The sequence below is a fragment of the Felis catus genome (genome assembly GCF_018350175.1).
Source record: "Felis catus isolate Fca126 chromosome A2 unlocalized genomic scaffold, F.catus_Fca126_mat1.0 chrA2_random_Un_scaffold_38, whole genome shotgun sequence".
Classification (NCBI taxonomy): Eukaryota; Metazoa; Chordata; class Mammalia; order Carnivora; family Felidae; genus Felis; species Felis catus.
Genome location: NW_025408498.1, coordinates 381,605 through 404,935, shown reverse-complemented (window position 1 = coordinate 404,935; position 23,331 = coordinate 381,605). Strand labels below are relative to the sequence as shown.

The window sequence follows — 23,331 nt, the reverse complement described above, 5'->3', positions numbered from 1 at the left end:
CAAAGTCAAAGATTTTGCTGCCCGTGTTCTCCTCTAGGATTTTGATGGTTTCCTGTGTCACATTTAGGTCTTGCATCCAGTCTGGATTTCTTTTTGTGTACGCTGTAAGGAAGTAGTCCAGTTTCCTTCTTCTGCATGTTGCTGTCCAGTTTTCCCAACACCATTTGTTGAAGGGACGGTCCTTTTCCCATTGGCCATTCTTCCCTGCTTTGTTGAAGTTTAGAAGACCATAGAGTTGTGGATCCATTTCTGGGTTTTGTGTTCTGTTCCACTGATCTTTGTGCCTGTTTTTATGCCAGGACCATACTGTCTTGATGACCTACAGCTGTGTAATATAGCTTGAAGTCAGGTCGGCCAGTCCTGTCCATACGTAATTTTTTTCGAAAATTTGCCTTCACATGCTTCTACAACTTTCTCTTTCATTGAGATTTGGTCCTAAGTTTTTCCCTTTCCAAATAATCTGTCTTGTTTCCTGGCAAAATTACATTCTTTTCTTTCCAGAAAAATGTATTCTCACTTCTCATTCCTTTTATGCATGTCTCCTAATTTCTTCCATACAAGATTATTTCCTTCAGGGTGCCCTGGTGCCTCAGTTCAATAAGCATCCAACGCTTGGTTTTGGCTCAGGTCATGACCTCATGATTTGTGAGTTCAGGCCCCAGGTCAGGCTCTGCACTGACAGTACAGAGCCTGCTTGGGATTCTCTCTCTCTCTCTCTCTCTCTCTCTCTCTCTCTCTCTCTCTCTCTCTCTCTCTCTCTCTCTCTTCCCCACTCCTGCTTGCTCGCTCTCTCTCTCAAAACTAAATAAACAAAAAGAAAAAAGAAAAGATTGTTCCTTACAATATTCAGTAGTTTCGATTCCATTTATCTGATGAAAACTAAGTAGTAACCAGTTGTGAATTACCACAGGAGAATTCTTTAGGTTAGCAAATTCATGAATATTTTGTAATTTTTAGAACCTGTTCTTTCATAGTACAACTCTTTCGTAATGAATGAAACATGTTTCCAATACACCCATATTTACCTTTACATCTCTATAATAAGAAGCCAACAAATGATAAACCTCTGTTTAGCAATGAATGGTTTAGCGTTTTAGCTTCTTTGGAAAAGACTTAGACATGTAGTGACTTTAACTCAATTTACAAAACTTTATGAAACCAGCGAATACTTAATAAAATAGGCAAAATCAGTCAGCACTTTCAGGAATCCTTGCTGACAGAGAGCAATAATTACAACATGAATTTAACTAATAAATTCAGGTCGAATAAAAGTGGATTATCTATATCACGTTTGACACTGATAACTCAGGAAGACGTATCTCTCTTCCTTGAAAGAACAATGTTTCGTATGGAATATGTGGCACCTGCACCCCCTGAAAGTTAATCACTTTGTTCCACACTGGCAATTTTACCTGGGGCTCCCATGGGGAAATCCCAAGTGGGCAATTTAACCCCAAAGCAGGCCTGGAGCCTTTTCATGTTGCTTTGGTAGATGCTCCACTCTGAAGCTCATAAGGCTGCGACCCAACAGCCTGGGGTACTTTTGCTCCTCAACAGTGAGGGGAGGAGAAGCAAGATCTGATAGTGGCAGAAATGCGGAGGATGGAGTCCACTGTGACAGTGGAAGCCTTGCCGGTCGTGCAGGAACTAGAAGAGGGGAAGGCAGGGGCAGAGGTGTGCTGGTAGGGATGCCACCAGCAAGGCCAGAAGCAGGTTCAAAGTTTGGACTTGCATTCCGCTGTCACCGACTCCTGTCTCTTCCTCCTGCAACACATGTCGTTTTCTCTACTTGGTTTTGAGCCCTCTGGTGGAGGCAGAGGAGCAGGAAATGGGTTGGACAGCTGGTGCTCGTGCTTGAGGAGATGGATGGAGTGTTTCCAGTGTCAGCCTGCCTTCCTTCTTCTTTTTCTCATTATTCTGACGAGTGGCAAGGGTGTCCGGTGTCGTAGATTTTCACCCGTCCTTATCTTTCTGGACCATAAATTGGGATCCTCCCCACCAGGTATCTTTATGATGGAGTCACAACAAAGCCTGAATGTAGGTGATTTCATCCCAGATCGGGTGAACTTGAAAAACACTTTGTTTAGTTTTTATTTTTCTGCGTTTTAGAAAGCAGTCTTCCTCCACAAGTGCTTGATTTTAAGCCAATTAAGTAGAGCTCATCTATAAATTATTTTTTGGAATACTATCCAGAGGTAGAAAAAATATCGGTCACACTTGTAACACATATGGGCACATACACACAATCCAGACGCAAACAAAATCTAGCCTTTGTTTCACTGATATTTGTGGAGTGAACATTAAAGATCCAACTTCCAATGATCTCCCCGTTATTAAAGCAAATCAAATGGCAAGATAGCATGTCAGTTTAGGGACGTATGAATTAGCTATTTTCCAGTTTCCGACTAGAATACGACCAGTTTTGTCCAAAGATGCCAAATGCTGCAGCCACCAGCACAGCAAGTGAAGCCCAGTCTGCTTCTGTGAGCATCGGCTCCTCTCAAGAAGTCAGGGGTTTCACTGACAGGACTACATGGCTTCCTAGTCTCTGGTTGCTTAGTGTTAGAGCTGGGTTTCTCTTAACTCTGTGTAGAAGAAAACTCATTTCGACATGTCAACAGGAGCACGTCTGAGTCATCTGTGACCCAAGTTATTCTTGGTTAGTTTTCCCAGTTAAGTAAGTACTTCCAAAGAGAGGTTCCATATACATTGTATCTATGTCCTGTGGAATTCCTGTGGGGGGTGGTTGCTTTTCCAGAAGCCGGTTGGCTTTGAAAGCACAATTCCCCATTCATTTAGTTTCAGTTTTAGAATAAAGCTTGAGCAAAATCAAAAATGGTAAGTATAGTGGGTTGGGAGGGTGCTGCCTGTGAGTGTCTCTTACAAATGGCCACAATAGACTCTCATGGGTGTCAGGTTCTCCCAGAGAGGGCTCAAACCGTCGAGGGGGCTCAGAGCACTGGAAGATCGATCCGGACGTGTGCATCTCTGGATGAGCCAATCACTAATTACATTATGGAATAGGAAGTTCCTCTAGGACTGATACACACCTCAAGGAATATCCTCAGACATTTGCACTAGGCTTTCAGCCAGCAAAAGGTGACATTCAGCGGGAAGGAACAAGTCCTCCTCTTTTATTGGAGAGGAATGCCTTAGTCTCTCATAATTCTAGCCAGAAAATTGCAATCACTATGAAGTCAAATTCAAACAACCAACCCATCCAGGCCAACACCTCTATGGTATTCCCACCTAGAGAACATTAACAGTAACACTTAACACCTGGAATAAAAGTCAAGCCCACCAACGGAAACTGGGGAGTTCCAGATGTCAGCAGAACTCATGGATACACTTTCAGATGGTGAGAAGTCAGAGGGGCACAAAGAGCCTGTGCTGGTATCAAGCACTGAGTTCCCAAAGACCTCCAGGTGTTCTCAGGCAAGTGTCTGTGATATCCTGCCCACTATGCCAAGAAATGTCGACACTAAATGAATAAATTGGGGAAAACAATGAAAAGAAAATGGGTTTTATCTGAGCTCCAGTTAGAAGAGCTGCTCGGGATACACAATTTTCTCAAAAAACCTGTGCTCCACTGAAGGATCACCTGGTGTAAGGGTATATAAATATGCATACGTATGTGTAAAGGGTAAGGAATACTCATGAAGAAAGACATTGCAGAAAGTTACAGACTTAATCTGAAGATTTTAGTATATGGAAGGCTATATGAATTTAATCATATGGAAACAGGGAATTTTTTTCTTTTTCTTATTTTTATGATTGGAATGAACCTTTTTTGTCATTTTTAAAACCTATCAGATGTACAGTATGTCCTCGCGGGAGTAATAGAGCCCATGCTTTGAGGTTTTGCAGGGTTATTTTGACCTTGATCGCTGTTAAAGTATACCTTCCCTGGGAATCTCACAACGAGGCCCACAAACATGAAAACTGGAGAATTGCTTGTATTACACCTGTTCCCATGTGTGAACGGAGCCTGCCTATAAGCCCACACTTTGAATTCCTCTGTCCCCACAAACCTGTCCCACATTTGAATCCCTTATTCACAGCCGCACTTCCTGATCATCTCTTTCGCTCAGTTCTGGACAAAACAACACCTGTGTTCACCTCCCTCTTGGGAAAGAAGTCCCAGGGTGGAGTACCTTGAAGTGCGCCCAAGTCCACTTACTCACACTGAAACCAGTCTCTCTCATCCCTTACCATCAACATTGTGCCCTTTTCCTTCCTGGATGCAGGGGTGTGTGGAACATCTAAGGTGCATTTTAAGGTAGTCATACAAATGAATTATACTACTGTTGATTACTTTTGCTCTTAAAATGATTTAATTGTTGAACAACAATTTAATTTAATTGTTGTTCAACAAATTGTTGAAATTGGCCTGGAACCATCAGGGCCTCTGGATCCCTCAGGCGGTGTTTCCTGAAACATATCACAGAAAAACATGTTCCCGCTCCCCCACCTTGCTTGTTTCAGCTTCCTGCTAAATGTGGTGTTGCAGACCCTGGCGCCCTGATCAGTGTCCCCTGTGGGGGAGGGCCGAGGCGGGGGCTTGTATCGCAGACCCAAGCACATGTGCAGGAGCCCGGGCACGGGTGCCAGCAGGCTAGAAGGCCAGGGGCGGAGCCCGGTGAGGGACACAGCTGAGGCTGCAGCGGTGCTGTGAGTCCTGGCTCCCAGCCCGCCTGCCGCCCCAAGCAAGCCCCCAAGTGTCTGGGCCAGCCAGGGACTGACGCCCACCTCAGCCCCCGACCGGGGACATGCTGCTGCCTGGCTCCTGCGACCCGGTAGCCATGGCATTGGCGGTAGGGGTAGCGGTAGTGCTCGCGGGAGCGCTGGCGGGAGCGCAGGCGGGGCCCCGCGTGGAGAAGACTGGGAGCCAGGAGCCTCCAGCCTCGGAGGGTGGCGGCCCTGCTGCTCCTGCTGCTTTTGGAGCCAGAGGCCTGGGAGCGGGACGCGCTTCCCGGGCGCCTCGGGGTTTGGCCGCGCTGGTGGAGTGCCAGCCCTGGCTGGGGCAGAGCGCGATGCGATGCCCCCCCGGCGCCCCCCAAAGACCATCTGGGAGAAGCCTAAAGGTGGAGCAGCTGAGACCCACAGCCTCCCTCCAGGACCTGCCTCCGTCGCGGTGCTGCCAAGGTAGGGACCCTAGCGACAAGGTCGCACGTGGCCTTCCCCCCTGCCCCTCTCTGTCTTCCCCTTCCATGAGCACCTCCCCCCCTCCCTGGTGCTCTGGGCTTCTTCTTGGGCTGCTTTGGGGCTGCGGTCTGGAGGCCTCAGGAGTGGGCTTTCTGGGTTGGACCCCGGTTCCCTGGAGGAGGAGGGCCCCAGATCGAGTAGAGGATTAGGCCCAGGCGGTGGGGAGTGTCTCAGGTCGAGAGGGGGGGCACCCTGAGTGCCCATGGAGGTCTGACTGGGTTGGTGGTTGGCGGGTGGAGGTGGGATCCTACGAAGGAAGGAACGAACTAACGAAGGAAGGAAGGAAAGCGTGGACCTGCGGTTGTGGGAAAGTGTCAAGGCAGGGCCAGGGAAGTCACAGCCATGAGCAGGAGGAATCATTCCTGCCTGTGAAAATGAAGTACAAGGGACCTGAGATTCCAGAGAAACATTCCAGGGAGAGTCGGGGTGGTGGGCCTGAGTTGCTGGAGGCCAGCAGGGGACGGTGTTGAAGGGATTGAGAGTGGAAGCAGCAGGTGAACACAGGCCTCCTGCCTCCCCCCCTCCACACCTGCTCTCCTGCCCTGCCCAGCCCCGCCGCGCCCCGCCGCGCCCCGCCCCGCCCCTGGTGGCAGAGTTGCACCCTCTGATGGGGAGGGGGAGATCTCACCCCGCTTGTGGCCAAAGGGGGTCCTCTATCATCGTGGGAGTCAATGGGACTAGGGGGTAGGAGTCTGGATTAGGGCAAGTGCAACTCCCTGTTGAGCTCTTCCTTTCTGAAGGCAACGTGCATTCCATCAATGAACTCGGAGCCAGGGAGGCAGGAATAAGTGGCGCTTCTGTGTTTTAGAGGGTGGTGCAGACTCTTTCCTCCTTGGAGATGCGTGCTGAAGAGAACTGGGTGTTGTGGATGGCGTCCAAAGTCATCTCTTTGGGACATGTTGGGTGGGAACGTCTTCTTCGCACTCTGGCGAGGAAGGTGGATGGAAAAGCTCCTTGTCCAAGGCAGACTTGTGGGTTTTGTTGTTCCTATCCGTGGGGCGTGGTGCTTCCCGTGTCCGTGGAGCGCCTCCTGTCTTGCATTCGTTCCGTGTTTCAAGAGTTTCAGTCCTTGGCAATCACATCTCCTCCGGGACTCCCCAGGCAGCACGAGGGAGAAGTGACTCGGAGCCCACCGGGTCCCTAGAAACCAGTGCGTGTGTACTGGAGCAGGCAGTGCTCCTCTCTCAGCCTCCTTTGGAAATGAGGTCTTGAGCAAATGGTCTTTCATTGCATGGGTTGTACCTCTCCCCGGTTGTTGGGGGGTGGGGGGGGAGTGTGTGTGCGTGAGTGTGGTGCTGTGGCCCGTGTGGAGTCCGGACCGCGTCAGGGACCCAGTTCTTTGCAAGGAATGCGTTTTGTTGCATGGGAATATCTCAGTTCACTAGAGAGTTCCAATCCTGTCTCAAAGGCTGAAAACATCCTGAAGGCAGCATCTTGACCTCACTGAAAGCAAAGGCCTAAGAGCCGAGGCTTTCCCACACTTCCATGTCGAGCTGACTGGTGCTTTATGTTTTCAGGAAGATGGTGTGGTGTAGGCCACTTGGAGCATCTCAGGCTCCTAACTGTCTGTTTTGTCCCCGGGGGTGTGTTGTCTCTGTCAGTAATTCAGAAGATTATGATTATCTTGAAGATCATTATTTTATTGATTACTATGATTACTATATTCTGCATAATCCATGGCATGGAATTTGATAAGGAGCTCGATACCCCAAACCTTTTCGTCACCAAAGCTCACTACAACAAGGAGTAAAACAATCACTGTTGTGCGATGGACAATGCACCTTACCTTTATTGTACTATTTTAGTGGTATGTACATACGTTTAGAGTAATGAAAGTATCCACTTAGATCTAAGGAGTTTTTTGTGACATCATGGTACTTCAAGAAACCATAAAAATGATGGAAAATCTAAGTTACCTAGTAATCTAAGCACTGTGTACTTCTGGATACGAAATCCTAAGTAAAGAACTCATCATGCCAAAACTGTCAAGTCCTGATTATTCTAGTAGGTCTAGTGAATGGAATGGACTGAACTAAGGTCTGAAAAAGAGGAAACTAGAATTTGAGATATTGAGTCACCTTTACTCTCCCTTTCCCTGTTGACATGGTCTTTTTTTATTCGGTGATGTCTTTTGACCTTTACCCTATTTCCCTCCTTCCTGCCCCCCCACCTTTGCAATCATCTTTATGTATTGATGGGCTTGTTTCATTCTGTTTTGAGGATTTTTGTTTTTTGTTTTCTTAGTTTTTGTTTCAGATTTCCCATATATGTGCGAGCATTTATATGTGTTTTTCTCTGTGTGAGTTCTTTCACTTGGCATAATGCCCTCCAGGCTATTATAAACACTGTGGCATGATAACAGGTGTGAAGTCATTTTTGGGAGTTAGTGATTTCATGTGTTCTGAGTAGTACCTAGGGGGGTAATTGAGGGAAGTTGCTGGATGATATGGATGTTCTCCTCTGAATTGTGTGAGGAAACTTTACATTGTTTGCGACTGCCTCTGAACCAAGTTCCAATGCCACCAACAGGGCCCAATGATTCGCTTTCTTCCACATTGTACCCGACGCTTGTGTTTTCTTGTCTTTTTGATAAGACCGTTCAGACAGGTTTCAGGTGATATCTCTTTGGCTTTGGACTTTCATTTCCCTAATGTGGAGTGACATGGAACTTCTCTTCATGTATGTGGTGGCCACCTGTATGTCTTCATTGGAAGAATGCCCTTTCAGGACTCTGCCAGGTCCGTCATTTCTCTTTGCTTTTGCATTGTTGTGCTGTAGGAGATCTTGATATCTTTTGTGTTTTAACCCTTGACCATGTATGTAGTTTGCAAGTATTTTCTCCCATTCACTATGTTGCCTTCCCACTCTGTGGAAGATATTGTTGCTGTGCAGAACTTGTTTTTTTAGTTTCATGTAGTCCCACTTGTTTAGTTTTCCTTTGTAGCTTTGGCTTCTGGTGTCAAATCCCTAAACTCAAGTCAAGACTGAGATCCAAACATTGTCGTGGGTTTGGCATTTGGCTTTGTCCAGCAAAGCCAAGGACAGCAGAAAGGGTTGCTTCAGACTCCACGCAAGTCAAGAGAGGTGAGGGAGTTTAAGGGACGTCTCCACGAGCTCCTCTCAGGCTCCCACATTCATTAAGTCTACAAACGATGTACAACACGTCAGCGGGCCACATGCTAGAAAGAACGTATTGAAGATATTCTGCAAACCATATCTAGACAGGATAAAATATTCCATGCGACAACACGATCCAAGAACTTGGTGAGCCCATGCAGAACCCAACCCCTAGATACACATTCACTAGATCGGCCAAGTCTCACCTGCCCCCCAGATACACACCAACTAGGTAAGTGAGCTGCTGCTGGCTGTTTGCAGGAAGGCCAGAGAGCAGCGAGTGATCTGCTCTGCAAAGCGTTCCCTATAATCTCCCAACTCAGGACATCGTTGTGCGATTTCCCACACCTCCTGCCCAAGGTCTTATCCAGGACTTTCCGGTTTCAGGTCTCAAGTCTGTAATACATTTTAACTTCATTTTTGTGTGTGGGGTTAAATAGGTGTCAAGTTGTTTTTCCGCGCCTGTTGTTTTTCTGTGCCCAGTGTTTCTGGGCACCACCTGTTGAGGAGACTGCCTTTGCCTCAGGTTATATTCTTGGTTCTTTGGTTGTGAAATAATTGGTTACATATGTGTGGGTTTCTTCCTGGGCCTTCAGTTCTGGTCCAGTGACCTCTGTCTCTGCTTTTACCCCAATAGTGTACTGCTTGGGTTATTGTAGCTTTGATATATAGTTTCAAATCAGAAAACATGGTGCTTCCAGCTGTTTTCTTCCTTCTCACAATGACTTTGGTATTCGGAGCCTTTTGTGGTTCTGTCCACCTTGAAGGATTATTCTATTTTTGGGAACGTGCTTAAGCTTTGATAGGGATTGCACCTAGGGAATGTGTAGGTAGCTTTAAGTAGTGTGGACATTTTGATAATCTTAATTCTCGGGATCCACTAGCATAGAATGTCTTTCTGCTTATTTCTGTCTTTTCAAATTCTTTCTCCAGTGATTTCTTCTTTTCAGGAAAGAGGTCTCACTCTTTCATGGTTAAAGTCATTCTTTTCTTTTTTAAGTTTTCTATCTTTTTCTTGACAGAGAGAGATACATGGAAACACACACATACACACACACACACACACACACACACACACACACAAACAGAGAAAGAGAGACAGAGAAAGAGAGAGAGACAGAGAGAGCGCATATGAGTGGGGAAGAACTGAGAGAAAGGAGACACAGAATCTAAAGTAGGCTCCAGACTCTGAGTTGTCAGCACAGAGCCCCACACAGGGCTCAAAACAACATCATGAGAACACGACCTTAGCCAAAGTCAGATGCTTCACTGACTGTGCCACCCAGGTGTTTGTAGGCTAAATTTACTGTTAAGTTTTTTCTTCTCTTGCAGTGATTTTAAATTATTTTCTTAATTTCCCTCTCCGATACTTTATTATTCATGTATAGAATTGAAGGATGTTATGTACAAAGACATAGATACCTTAACATGACTGAATTCATTTATTAGGTCTACCAGTAAGTTTGTGGAGTTTCTGCGGTCTCTCTAGAGCATATCATGCACTCCCAATAAGTGAAAAAGTACCTGGGAACATAGGATGATGTGATCGAATTTAGATGAGGGTAAGAAGATATATGGAGTGAGAGTATGCAAGTTTTCTGAAATGTTTTTTGGTTGATATAATCCAACAAGTCCATACACAAGGTTTGTTTGGATATATGTTTTCTTTAAACCAGAACCAGAGAGCTGTGACATTGACATATGCTTCCCAACACATTCCCACAATGCGCCCTGTGCATTTGGGAGGTAGCCCCTTGTCTCTCTTTTCTGTCCTGGAACCCAGTGCCTGACTCCACCACTCAGTGAATTCATCTCAGAATACTGCATTTGGGAAGAGACCTACGTTTTTCATAGACTTCCTGAGAGGCGCCTCAAAAACATTGGATTTTACAGAGTTGTGTCTGATCTGCCTGGAATCGTCTGAGGATGTGTCGGTTGGAATGGCACTTTCTTTGCTGGGAGATCAGGGAGCCCTGCAGTATTCCTGTGTGCCTTGTGGTGGGTCACCAGAGGGTGCTGTGTGGCTGCTCATGACAGGGACACTGCTCCCCAAAGATGGGGCTGGCAGGTGGCGGGTGTCACTGCTGGAGGAGCCTGAAGGGTGGAGGGGCTTGACTCGCTATCAGAAGCCTGACTGAGTCTCCATCCTGCAGTCTCCTTGAGTTCCTGATGTGCTGTGTAAAGGACTCTCTGGCTTGCCGAGGTCCAGGTGGTTCTTGCTGTTGCCACTCAGTCGTCAGGATGAACACATTCAGGTCATGGTCTTTAACTCATTCACCTGACCTGCACTTAAGGTGCTTTCCTGAGAGTAAGCAACCCAGCCTGGGAGGAGAGCCAGCAAGCAGACAGCAGTGGCCCAGCCTGTATCCTCCACTGGCCTGAAAGCAGGGACTGGCTGCTCTACTGAGAAGCAGAGCTATGGAACAGGAGGTGCGCAGGCAGTTGGGGTTTGTCATGGGATGGGGCCTGCATGGGTGTGTTCCAGGGCATGGGGCAGGTATGCTGTGCAGGAGGTCAGAATGAGGGAGTGTGGTTTCTTTCCTGCCCCATGGGTCACTCCTAGGTACCCTGATGGCCTCAGTGCTGGCTTGTCGTCCTGATTGTTCAGGGATCCACTCAGTCCCAGGGGTCCCTGCTTTCCACATAAGACCCCAACGGAATCAAGAGTCTGTAGATATTGGAACCTGGAGGCTACGCCCGAAAAATGCATATAAAGTATGTCCCCAAAGTTGTGCTAGGTGTACACACCTACAGAAAGGGAGAGTTTCGGTACACATGTACCTTTCTGTACAATGATGAGAGTCAAAATATTGCAATTGGCCCAGTCATTCAGCTTCTGGAGACGCAGAGTAAAGGATGATGTGTGGCCCTTGAGAATGCAGAAGGGGACAGGACTGTGCCTGTCCACTGTGGGGACATCCCATAGTACAAGACCATAGTCCTGGAGGGATGCCCAACCTGTCACACCACTCATGAACACAAACACAGACACCTGCTGCACTCAAAGCCAAAGGACTCTGAAGATGACACCGTATCTTCTGGGCCAATATTTCTTGAAAGAGTATACATTTTTTCTGCCTATGTACTTGTTGTTTCCTATTTATTTATTTATTTGGAGAGAGCGAGAAGAAGAATCCTGACCAGGGCTTCAAGCTGTCATTGTAGAGCCTGACTTGGGACTTGATCTCAAGTACCGTGCGATCATGACCCGAGCCAAATTGGACTCGGAAACTTGCCCATTGAGCCACGTTGGTGCCTGTCCTCATTATTAAATCTTCATTTTACTGAATACATGTCACCTGTAGGAAACCTTTCAGAACTTTATACTTTATTGCCTAATAGATTAGCATAAATGGAATATTGACGGTTTCATTTGGGTGTTTTTATAATATGCACGTTAGACCAATATCACCATGGCCAGTCGAGGAAAATGAAAGATTTTCAAGGTATTCGCTCTGGTCCAGACATTTCTCTTCTGGCTTCTGCTCTTGTGTCAAACCTCAGAGGGTCCCCATGGCAGATAATGAAGATATTTCAAGTGGGGGCTTCACCTAATCTTTGTTCTTTGAGGACTATTCCTCTGTCATAAAAAATATTAGTGCCATTGAATATTTAAGCAATTATTAATCAGTCTCCTGTCATGTAGCCAGACACAACAGGCCATGTTGTGTGTTTGCACACACATGGAAATCCCAGAGGAGCTGAAGCAGCAGAAACCGAGATCGCTGGTTGCAGAGACTGGGGTGAGGGAATGAGCCGTGGGTGACTAGTAGTCCACGTGTCTCTGTGATGGAAATGTTCTAGGAGTACATAGTGGTCACGGGTGTAAAATCCTGCGAATGTACGTACTGACACTTGAAGTTGTAATTTCAAAGGATTAGAGTAAATTGTTTGGAACTTAGTTTATCTTTTATTTATAGAACACTAATATATAAGGACAGTAAATACCTCTATAAGAACTACAGAAATGACAAAGAACGCAATGACAGGGTCAGGGAATTCATCCTTTGGGGCTGCAGCGGACATGAGCCGCCGTTGGGGAGCAGAGGCTGGTTGCTCACCGGCAGGAGGTGGTTGTTCCAGCCCTTCCGTGACCCCGCCGGCTGGGGCTGGGGGCTGCTCATGCTCTGGGGCCACCAAAGGGGCAGGTGGCTCTTCCAGCTCCTGACTGTCAGCCAGAGCTGGGAGTACCTCCTGCCCTGTTGGGGACGCTGCAGTGAGGGTCTCCGATTCTCGTACGCGCTGAGCTCCAAGAGAACTAGTGGCTTCAGGCAGCCTGGGCTGCGTGGCTGCAGTGGGCACCACAGAGATAGCGGGGGCTCGCTCCTGAGGGACGTCTGAACGTGGCTCTGGAGCTGGTGCCATGGCTTCAAAAATAGAAAGTGTCATCACCGTGATTGCCATTCCATGGCAGGAAACCTCTCCCGCAGACATTGTCATCTGAGTCAAAGAACCCACCAGGAGGAAATCTCCCAGACGGCAGGCTAATGGAACAGTGATCTGAGACTAGTCCCTACGCCTGACCCACCTGCAGTCTCAGGAAACATGTTCTCTGTGGCATACCCTGTCCCTTCCTCATGCCCACATCTCCCACCCAGAGTCCTCCTCGCCCAGAGACTCTGGCTCATTGGGCTCACGGTGTTTCCGCCATGAGTAGAGAAGGCGGGCGCGGCGCTGCAGCTCGGAGCCCGGCATGTGGACCCCTACAAACGCCCGCAGCAGCTTCAAGCTGGTGAAATCTGGAGGCCGGAAAAAGTCCTCGGGGTAGTGATCCAGCCAGGTGCCCAGGATGGAGGAGATGGCCCTGGGGATACAAAAGTAGCCAGAACAATCACCATGGGGTGTTCCTCCCACTGATGTCTCAGGACAGGCCTGTGGGACCTGGCCTCTATGCCTCCTGCTCCTGGACGTCCAGAGGGTGGTTCTGTACGTGGTCCACCTGTGATTTGGCAGTCCCGCCTACGAGTGACCTGGTCACTGAAGAGGGACCGTCAAGATTCTGTTTGACGGGAACCCCTTAGCCAATGATGTGGTCGTCTCTGTCCTTCTTGGGGAAGCCAGCCAGACTCTTCGCTGTGTCCCGCTGCCTACCTCCCACTGGAATTCAAGTCCGTGCGTGAGTGGAGGGGTGGTGTCGGGGTGAGTCAGTGCCTTCACTGCATACCCTAGCGCTCCACAAAAATCTGCGCAAATACGGGACAAGAGGACTCTGTCTCTTACCTGGGCTTGCTGGGACCCTCCTGATGCCCTCAACGTGACGACCTGTGCCTCTGTGCTGCCTCATGCACTCAGTGCACGTGTGGGTGTCCTCCCGCTGACACCGTTCTCCCATCGTATGGGTGATATGTGCTCCTTGAGCCCTCACTGTGTCTCCTGTACCCTGGCTAAGCACGCACCGTGGATGTTCCCCAAGGTGGTGAGCGTGATGCTCCCCAAAACCGTTATTCTGGGTCCCCTGATGGGGGTCTAGGCAAGGCTGTGAGTGGGAAGGGATGGGGTTGGATGGACTCTAAGGGGCTGACGCGGTCCTCTGGCGCCCTCTGCTGCCTCCCTGTGCCCACAGCCCATCGTCGACCAGACAGGACAGAACCCCTTTCCTTGTTTCCAAGAGAAAGCCCTCAGAACTTTGCCCTCTCACAGGACTCTCAGACGTGTGGGATGCTGGGTCCTGCAGCCCCTCCCACGCACAGTCTCAGCACTTCCCTCTTGGAGAAGGAAGGCCCTCCAGCCTGAGCTCAGCCTACTCACCGTTTCTCCTGCTCCCGGGGTCCGCCATCCTCCTCAGCCTCCGAATGGAAGCATCCGTATCTGGAGGAGGCCAGAAGGACATCATATGAGCTGTCCTGTGGATGCTACGTCTTGTCCTATCCAGAGTCCCTGACTGCTGACTAGAATGGAGCTCTGGAGGGGGGGTACCGTCCGCTCTGCGCATTGGATCCCAGTCAGCTCCTACAGAAGTGCCTGCACCTAGTGGGGCTTCGTGCGTGTTTGAAGAATGATAGGGCCCCAGTCAGCTCCATCACACATATTGGTGTGGGTCTGGGCGTCCTGCTCATCCTGGGCATCGTTGACTGGTTTGAGCCAGGACTCAGACACACAGATAGAGCCTCAGATCTCCTTTTCCAATGGGAAAACAGCCCAAGTCAACACCTGGCGACAGTGAGGGATGAGGCAGAAAGTTGATCATGGGCAAGAGGACAAAGATGACCCAGCAGAGACGCAGCCCTGCCAGCAGAGCTTTCCACAGGCCAGGGTGACTTTCCCTGCAGTGCCCCCACTGAGGACCTGGAGTGTTTCTACCCGGATCAGAGGAACAAAGTGAGACGCCAGGACGTTTGGTGACTTTCCTGAGACTCAGAACTTTCAGGGACTGAATCACACTGGGCTGTGAAGGGCAGTGTGCTCACCTCATAAACAGTATGTCTAGGACCTGCTCGGTGGTAGCAAAAGCTCTGTACGTGCTCAAGAATGTGAAGAGGTAGGAGGGGTCTCTACCCAGGAAAGCAGGTACCAGGTGCTCCACTCGCTGTTCCAGTAGCATCCAGCCTCCTTCGATGGTCCCTTCCTCATGGTTCTCATTGTCAGGCATGGGTGAGATGTTCATACCCTGAGGTAGAACACAGGAGGGACACAGAGTCAGACACAGCACCATGGACATCAGGAGGCTTGGGGTCCAGAATGCAGACCAAACCCCCAAGCCGTCCGTGACTTGTGGCAACAGTGAGACCTGGGTGCCCAGAGTCTGAAGAAGGATGTTGGCATTCACACGAGAATTTGAGGTGGGAAATGGCTGAACACGTTAGGATCTCCGATCAGACATCCCCACAGGCGAGGGAATTAAAAGCAAGAATGAACTATTGGGACCTCATGAAGATAAAAAGCTTCTGCACAGCAAAGGAAACAACCAACAAAACCCAAAGACGATCAATGGATTGGGAAAAGATATTTGCAAATGACATATCGGACAAAGGGCTAGTATCCAAAATGTATAAAGAGCTCACCAAACTCCACACCTGAAAAACAAACAATCCATTGAAGAAGCGGGCAGAAAACATGAATAGACACTTCTCTAAAGCAGACATCCGGATGGCCAACAGGCACATGAAAAGATGCTCAACGTCGCTCCCCATCAGGGAAATACAAATCAAAACCACACTCAGCTATCACGTCACGCCAGTCAGAGTGGCCAAAATGAGCAAATCAGGAGACTATAGATGCTGGAGAGGATGTGGAGAAACGGGAACCTTCTTGCACTGTTGGTGGGAATGCAAACTGCTGCAGCCGCTCTGGAAAACAGTGTGGAGGTTCCAAACAATTAAAAATAGACCTACCCTATGACCCAGGAGTAGCACTGCTAGGAATTTACCTAAGGGATACAGGAGTGCTGATGCAGAGGGACACTTGTGCCCCAATGTTTATAGCAGCACTCTCAACAATAGCCAAATTATGGAAAGAGCCTAAATGTCCATCAACTGAGAAGTGGATAAAGAAATTGTGGCTTATATACACAATGGAGTACTACGTGGCAATGAGAAAGAATGAAATATGGCCCTTTGTAGCAACGTGGATGGAACTGGAGAGTGTTATGCTAAGTGAAATAAGCCATACAAGGAAAGACAGATACCATATGTGTCCACTCTTTTGTGGATCCTGAGAAACTTAACAGGAACACATGGAGGAGGGGAAGAAAAAAAAAGAGCTTAGAGTGGGAGAGAGCCAAAGCATAAGAGACTCCTAAAAACTGAGAACTGAGAGCTGATGGTTGGTGGGAGGGAGGGGAGCGTGGGTGATGGGTACTGAGGAGGGCACGTGTTGGGATGAGCACTGGGTGTTGTATGGAAACCAATTTGGCAGTAAATTTCATATATTTTTTTTAAAAAAACCATCAAGGAAAAAGAATCTCAGGTCAGATTGTTAGATGAGTATGTACGGCACCTCCCCACATGAACAGCAGTGTCCCTGTGATTTCTAACAGCACAGTCCATTCTGGGGATCCGAAGAGAGGGACAGTACCTGGCAGAGGTTGGATCAGGATAATAGGACATGTAGGATGTTCAGTGCAGCACTGTGACATGGCAAGAGAAGGGAATCCTGTCACAATCCCACATTTGTGAAGGGTTGAATGGGTGAGGTGAGTGGTCAGATTTCCAGAATGTTGTCTAGGTGGTAAGGCCCTTGCTCCTGATCTGGAGGGGCCCCAGGAGCATGTTGCTTGGCCACCAAAGTGCAGAGCATTAGGCATAATGCAATGAGCCCCATGTCCTTTGGGTAAAAATCTCCCTGCTCCTCACGAACGTGTGTCAGACGTGGAGAAGGTGTGGAAGGATGGTCGGGCGAACCGGGAGACCTGGGAACGTTCGTCCCGGGGAGGACCGGCCCCCATGTCCCCCTTTCCCCGAAACTGAACATGAGGGGATGGGGGTGCCCAGGGAAGGCTCCGAGCTGTGACCTGACCTGACCTGGCCTGCTCTAGGCTGCTCTGTGTTACCTTATGTGACCTCCTGGAAAACATCCTGAGGCATCGCCAGCGTGGGTTAAGGATACCTCTCCAACATCTGAGTAATCCTGCGCACTGGGGTTTCTGGCATCCAGAGCCCCGGTACCTGGGAAAACAACAAGAGAACATCCTAAAGTCTCTGTGTCTGTAGGCAAGTGAGCCTGGTATGGGACCTTCTTAGAACATGGGTGCCAGGTTACAGGAGTTCCAAGCTTTCCTGGGGCCTATTGTGAGCAAAGTGATGTCACTGCCTAGGATCCACCTCCTGAGTCCCCCTCTGGGATAACACCTTTGCAAATAGTCCTCTCTTTGCTGACTGCTCACCCCCATTCTCCATGAAATGTCACATCGGTACACAGTTCCACCAATGCACTCCTCTCCACAGTCCCCTGAGAAGCTCTGGGGGCAGCCAGGGTCCCAGCTGTGAGACCTATCTGGGTTGAGACAGAACTCTTCTTTCTTACCTCTTTCTGGTCCCAGATTCGCGAGTGTGCTTCTCAGGGATGGTCCGTGTCTTTTCCGCCCAATGGAGATCATTCTAGCATGTCCTCAGGATGTCCTCAGGATGTCCTCAGGCATATGTGGGATGATACCTGTGAAATTGGAGCAGCGGTGTCACCTGTTGGAAGTTTATCCAACCACATTGACTTCAACTTCTCACCTCCTCTGATTCTGCTGCTCCTCTGATCCCAGCCCGCAGTCCTCCCGGGTGTGCGTACGTGCGTGAGTGTGTGTGTGTATGTGTGTTTACCAGTGCTTGTTTTCTGGGGTCCCAGAAGGTCACATGCCCACCTAGGGAAGGATGGCCCAACATTTCCTAGGAGCTTAGGTTCTCTACTTTCTAAAGCAATCCCGACAGAAGGGATTGGAGTTGGGGCCTAGGAGGACAGAACTCTCTTTTACGTAGACTTTGTCAGTAGTGTGCCACGAGCCATTCCCTGCCTTTCCACTGGGTACATACAATGGGGACAGGGTGGCACTCAGTGGGTTGCCTTGGCCTGGGGGTCTTCCTCAGGGAAGAACGTGCTGGGATGTCTTCTGTGACGCTCCTCTTCAGCCTCATCCCCACGCCACTTCCATGTCTGCACCCAGTGACAGTAACACACCCTTTTCCAGACCCCCTCCGAAATCCTGGGTCAAATCCAGGACCCCATTTTCAGGACATGAACTTGGGGTCATGCCTGGTTCTGACTTTCTACCCGTCTGTGATTCTGGGCAAGGCACTGACCCTAGCAGGGTCTTCACTTTCTCCTCCTCTCAGTGGCTCCCTGGGATGCCCACATCCTGTCAACACATCCTTGTGGGATTTCCTTCCTGGAGTGTGGTATGGACGTAGTGTTTGATTTCTGTTGCAAAGCAGATGGCACCGTGACCCCAGACCAAACAAGTTTAGGTGATAAAATGTGCACGGCACGGCCACGTGCTCACTGTCACTCTCTGTGTTGTCTCTCAGCTCCTCACAGTAGGGACCAACCCTCATGTTGAGTCGTGACACAGACCGGTACACACAGCCTAGCCCTGAGAGACAACAACAGACAGGGAAGAACTATGGCACTCGATGTTGACTGAATCCTGCCACCACCCTGAAGTGAGCTCAGGGGTTGAGTGAATCAGGTTCTATCTGAGTGATGACAGCATCCCCAACCTCCTGAGAGGCTCTGGCATGAGCGCTCAGCTGAGCCCTGCTGAATTCCTGGTCCCCTGGGCCTGTGAGGGGGGAAGTTTATGGGGAAGCCACTAAGGGTGGGGGCATATTGTCCCACGGCACTAGAGCAGAGTAGTGACAACGTCCTCCTGCCCCAGGCCCTGGCCCTCCTCACCCTCCCTCTCTGCTGTCCTCCGTAGCTCTTTCCGGTCTCCCTGGTCTCCTTTCACACGTCCCCTCTGAAACAACCACCCCTGCCTCCGAGTGTCCGCCACACTGTGCCTTCTGACAGGGTCCATACCCTCGGACTAGTGCAGGGCTGACTCGTTCTTGCACTGCGGCAGGAAATAATAACGTTTCCTCAGCACAGCCTTGTCAGACCCTCCCCTGGTGGAGCTCAGGACCCAGTTGTCGCACCTTGAATTTTTCTATGGAGTCCTTGCTCTTGTCATTCCCATTTATGTTTCATGTTCTTTCCATCTTCCTGGCTAGTCCTTGAACTCCTAGAGGGAAGATGTGGCTGCCTTACCAGCACTGGCACTATGTGAATGCTCAGATGCTCATTCCCGGGGGGTGACTGAGGAGGTAAAGGGATCCCACCCACCAATTAGCAGCTCAGTCATTGTAGCCTAATTTACCTGGGTCATTTTCCAATACTTATTTTATCGTATATCTGTTGAGTCCACTCTAGTCGTAATTTGGGGTGTGAAATCACACTCCAAGATCAAGAGTCTCATGCCCTACTGACTGAAACAGCCAATTTTCATGGAACTAGACTGATCTCTAAGTTATCTTGCGGGCTAACATTTCGTACGTGTGTTAGGTTATGCTGAATTACGAGAGAACGCACCACATTTCAAAAAGCATGTCCCCATAGATTTCCTCACATGACAGAGCTGGGTGTGTGTTTAGATTGGAGACTAAAGTACTTCATGTGATCAATGAGGAACCCAGAGTTCCTCCATTTTACCCTTCTCCCTCCCGAGGATATCAGGTACTGGCACAACCAGCAGCACAAGGGGCGATAAAGGGGAAAGAGAACAAGGAAATGCACCTGGGAGCATGTTATCAGCCTGGTCTAGAGTGCCTAAAATATCCACCTTTTCACTCATTCCTTGCTTTAAAGGCAAGGATTTTGAAGTAGTGATCTGTGAGAACCTATGTCCCACAAACCATAGAAAATGCATCCCTAGATATACACCACAAAACATTCGAAGGTAATTCCTGAGCTGAAGGAAAATATTCTCCCTCCGGGACACATTGTATGAAGGAAATAAGAAGAGCAAACATCTATGTGTGTGTTTGTGTGCGATGTGTACATGTTCATGAATATCACGTTGTATCGCTATCTCTGAATATCTTTAAGAAATGAAGGATCATTGACTTTTAAAAGGAGAATTTGGAAAACAATAAGTAAAAAATTGTAATTAGTGAGCTTACAGACATATAGTATTAAGATATATGAGAGTATCGGGGCGCCAGGGTGGCTCAGTGGGTTGAGTGTCCGCCGTCTTCTCAGATCATGGTCTCACGGTTCGTGGGTTCGAGCCCCGCATGGGCTGTGTGCTGACAGGCTGTTTCCGATTCTGTGTCTCCCTGTCTCTCTGCCCCTCCGCCACTCACGCTTTGTCTCCCTCTATCTCAAAAATAACCATTTAAAAACATTTAAACAAATTCCATTAAGATCTATGCCAGTAGGAAGTAAACAACTGGTGGTTGAGAAGTCAATGAAGTGCCTCCTACCATGGATTGTTTTCAAGTAGGAAAACGCTCATAAACCACATGACTGCAAGTGTAGTGTGAATATTGAACCTGCAGCCCAGTTAGCCAGACAAATGGAAAGAATTCCATATATCTGTGTTCAGTTACACTTCGCCATCCATAGCCGGGTGTGGTACGCCTTGCACGTTCAGTCGATGCTTGCTGCACAATCGCATGGGTGATGACCTGTCTCTCTCACCATAAGAAAGGAACATTGAAACGCAATGAAAAGCAAGAAAAGGAAAATGGCACGGAGGAGTTGGGATCTGAGGCACACTGTGAAGAAACCATGGGGGTTGGGAGGTAGTGGAGGTGGACAGGCGGTTCCACAGAGTTGAAGGACATGCCACAGTCAGCGGTGGCAGGGTGGACTTGAGGGTGGGACCGCTGGTGGTGCAGTCCAGGTAGGGCCATGGGAAGGGCATGCAGAGCTGAAAAGCACCGGCCTTTCAAGGAGAAGGGAGGTGGAAGAGGTCTCGTATGCCCAGTGTGTCTCCCTGTCCCTCAGGGCTGCCCTTGCCGTCATGGGTCACGAGCGAGGAGGGTGCAAGGCTGTAGATGTCCCCGGTTGGCGGGAATGTGAGGCAGAGTGAAGAAGAAACACAGAGGCCTAGGATGCAAGAGGGATCACTGGGTTCACGTCCAGCCACCTCCCTGGGAAACCAGCTATGCAAAAGGTTCCTGGGTCTCATGAGGGCTGACAGGGAGGTGTCCACCTTGGGAGGAGACACCTGCCAGTCCCTGTCCCACTGGCCTGGTCTCTGGAGCCTTCTGCCTGGCTCCCGGCTGTCAGGCTGGCGGGCAGTGGGTCAGAGCATCTGGTGGGCACAGGGAGGTGCGGTGGTGCAGACGGTGGCGCCCAGGAGCTGTGCCCCCTGCGGGGGGGTGGGGGTGGGGGTGGGGGGATGGGGCGGCTTGGATCCTGGGCCCAAGCAGGTGTGCGGGAGCGCGCGCACGAGTGCGCGCAGGCGCACGAGTGCGCGCAGGCGCACGAGTGCGCGCATGCGCGTGGGCCAGGGCCGGAGCCCAGTGAGGGACACAGCTGAGGCTGCAGCGGCGCTGTGAGTCCTGGCTCCCAGCCCGCCTGCCGCCCCAAGCCCCCAAGTGTCTGGGCCAGCCAGGGACTGACGCCCACCTCAGCCCCCGACCGGGGACATGCTGCTGCCTGGCTCCTGCGACCCGGTAGCCATGGCATTGGCGGTAGGGGTAGCGGTAGTGCTCGCGGGAGCGCTGGCGGGAGCGAAGGCGGGGCCCCGCGTGGAGAAGACTGGGAGCCAGGAGCCTCCAGCCTCGGAGGGTGGCAGCCCTGCTGCTCCTGCTGCTTTTGGAGCCAGAGGCCTGGGAGCAGGACGCGCTTCCCGGGCGCCTCGGGGTTTGGCCGCGCTGGTGGAGTGCCAGCACTGGCTGGGGCAGAGCGCGATGCGATGCCCCCCCGGCGCCCCCCAAAGACCATCTGGGAGAAGCCTAAAGGTGGAGAAGCTGAGACCCACAGCCTCCCTCCAGGACCTGCCTCGGTCGCGGTGCTGCCAAGGTAGGGACCCTAGCGACAAGGTCGCACGTGGCCTTCCCCCCTGCCCCTCTCTGTCTTCCCCTTCCATGAGCACCTCCCCCCCTCCCTGGTGCTCTGGGTTGCTTCTTGGGCTCCTTTGCGGCTGCGGTATGGAGGCCTCAGGAGTGGGGTTTCTGGGTTGGACCCCGGTTCCCTGGAGGAGGAGGGCCCCAGATCGAGTAGGGGATTAGGCCCAGGCGGTGGGGAGGGTCTCAGGTCGAGAGGGGGGGCACCCTGAGTGCCCATGGAGGTCTGACTGGGTTGGTGGTTGGCGGGTGGAGGTGGGATCCTACGAAGGAAGGAACGAACTAACGAAGGAAGGCAGGAAAGCGTGGACCTGCGGGTGTGGGAAAGTGTCAAGGCAGGGCCAGGGAAGTGGCAGCAATGAGCAGGAGGAATCATTCCTGCCTGTGAAAATGAAGTACAAGGGACCTGAGAGTCCAGAGAAACATTCCAGGGAGAGTCGGGGTGGTGGGCCTGAGTTGCTGGAGGCCAGCAGGGGACGGTGTTGAAGGGATTGAGAGTGGAAGCAGCAGGTGAACACAGGCCTCCTGCCTCCCCCCCTCCACACCTGCTCTCCTGCCCTGCCCAGCCCCGCCGCGCGCCCCGCCCCGCCCCGCCCCTGGTGGCAGAGTTGCACCCTCTGATGGGGAGGGGGAGATCTCACCCCGCTTGTGGCCAAAGGGGGTCCTCTATCATCGTGGGAGTCAATGGGACTAGGGGGTAGGAGTCTGGATTAGGGCAAGTGCAACTCCCTGTTGAGCTCTTCCTTTCTGAAGGCAACGTGCATTCCATCAATGAACTCGGAGCCAGGGAGGCAGGAATAAGTGGCGCTTCTGTGTTTTAGAGGGTGGTGCAGACTCTTTCCTCCTTGGAGATGCGTGCTGAAGAGAACTGGGTGTTGTGGATGGCGTCCAAAGTCATCTCTTTGGGACATGTTGGGTGGGAACGTCTTCTTCGCACTCTGGCGAGGAAGGTGGATGGAAAAGCTCCTTGTCCAAGGCAGACTTGTGGGTTTTGTTGTTCCTATCCGTGGGGCGTGGTGCTTCCCGTTTGCGTGGAGCGCCTCCTGTCTTGCATTCGTTCCGTGTGTCAAGAGTTTCAGTCCTTGGCAATCACATCTCCTCCGGGACTCCCCAGGCAGCACGAGGGAGCAGTGACTCGGAGCCCACCGGGTCCCTAGAAACCAGTGCGTGTGTACTGGAGCAGGCAGTGCTCCTCTCTCAGCCTCCTTTGGAAATGAGGTCTTGAGCAAACGGTCTTTCATTGCATGGGTTGTACCTCTCCCCGGTTGTTGGGGGGGGGGGGGAGTGTGTGTGCGTGAGTGTGGTGCTGTGGCCCGTGTGGAGTCCGCACCGCGTCAGGGACCCAGTTCTTTGCAAGGAATGCGTTTTGTTACATGGGAGTATCTCAGTTCACTAGAGAGTTCCAATCCTGTCTCAAAGGCTGAAAACATCCTGAAGGCAGCACCTTGACCACACTGAAAACAGAGTCCTGAGAGCAGAGGCTTTCCCACACTTCCATGTCGAGCTGACTGGTGCTTTATGTTTTCAGGAA

General features: G+C 50.5%; 2 protein-coding genes across 4 annotated transcripts in view; one reads left to right on the top strand and one right to left on the bottom strand.

The window, feature by feature from the left end:
• The window catches only part of LOC123383556 (ral guanine nucleotide dissociation stimulator-like), a 230,220-nt gene that overhangs the window by 24,175 nt on the left and 182,714 nt on the right, over nt 1-23,331 (top strand). The window lies entirely within an intron of this gene.
• Nucleotides 12,210-19,427, bottom strand: LOC123383558 (ral guanine nucleotide dissociation stimulator-like). 3 transcript variants are annotated; one of them, XM_045051454.1, is made up of 6 exons: nt 17,284-19,427; nt 16,811-16,925; nt 14,730-14,929; nt 14,071-14,130; nt 12,960-13,126; nt 12,210-12,689 (listed from the first exon to the last, which is right to left on the bottom strand). In XM_045051454.1, exons 2-6 carry the CDS (start codon nt 16,832-16,834, stop codon nt 12,247-12,249), a joined length of 894 nt encoding a protein of 297 aa, XP_044907389.1. In that variant the 5' UTR covers nt 16,835-16,925; nt 17,284-19,427; the 3' UTR covers nt 12,210-12,246. The 3 variants fall into 3 exon arrangements, with proteins under 3 accessions (XP_044907389.1, XP_044907387.1, XP_044907388.1); XM_045051452.1 differs by having other exon boundaries at nt 16,811-19,427; XM_045051453.1 differs by lacking the exons at nt 16,811-16,925; nt 17,284-19,427 and having other exon boundaries at nt 14,730-15,261.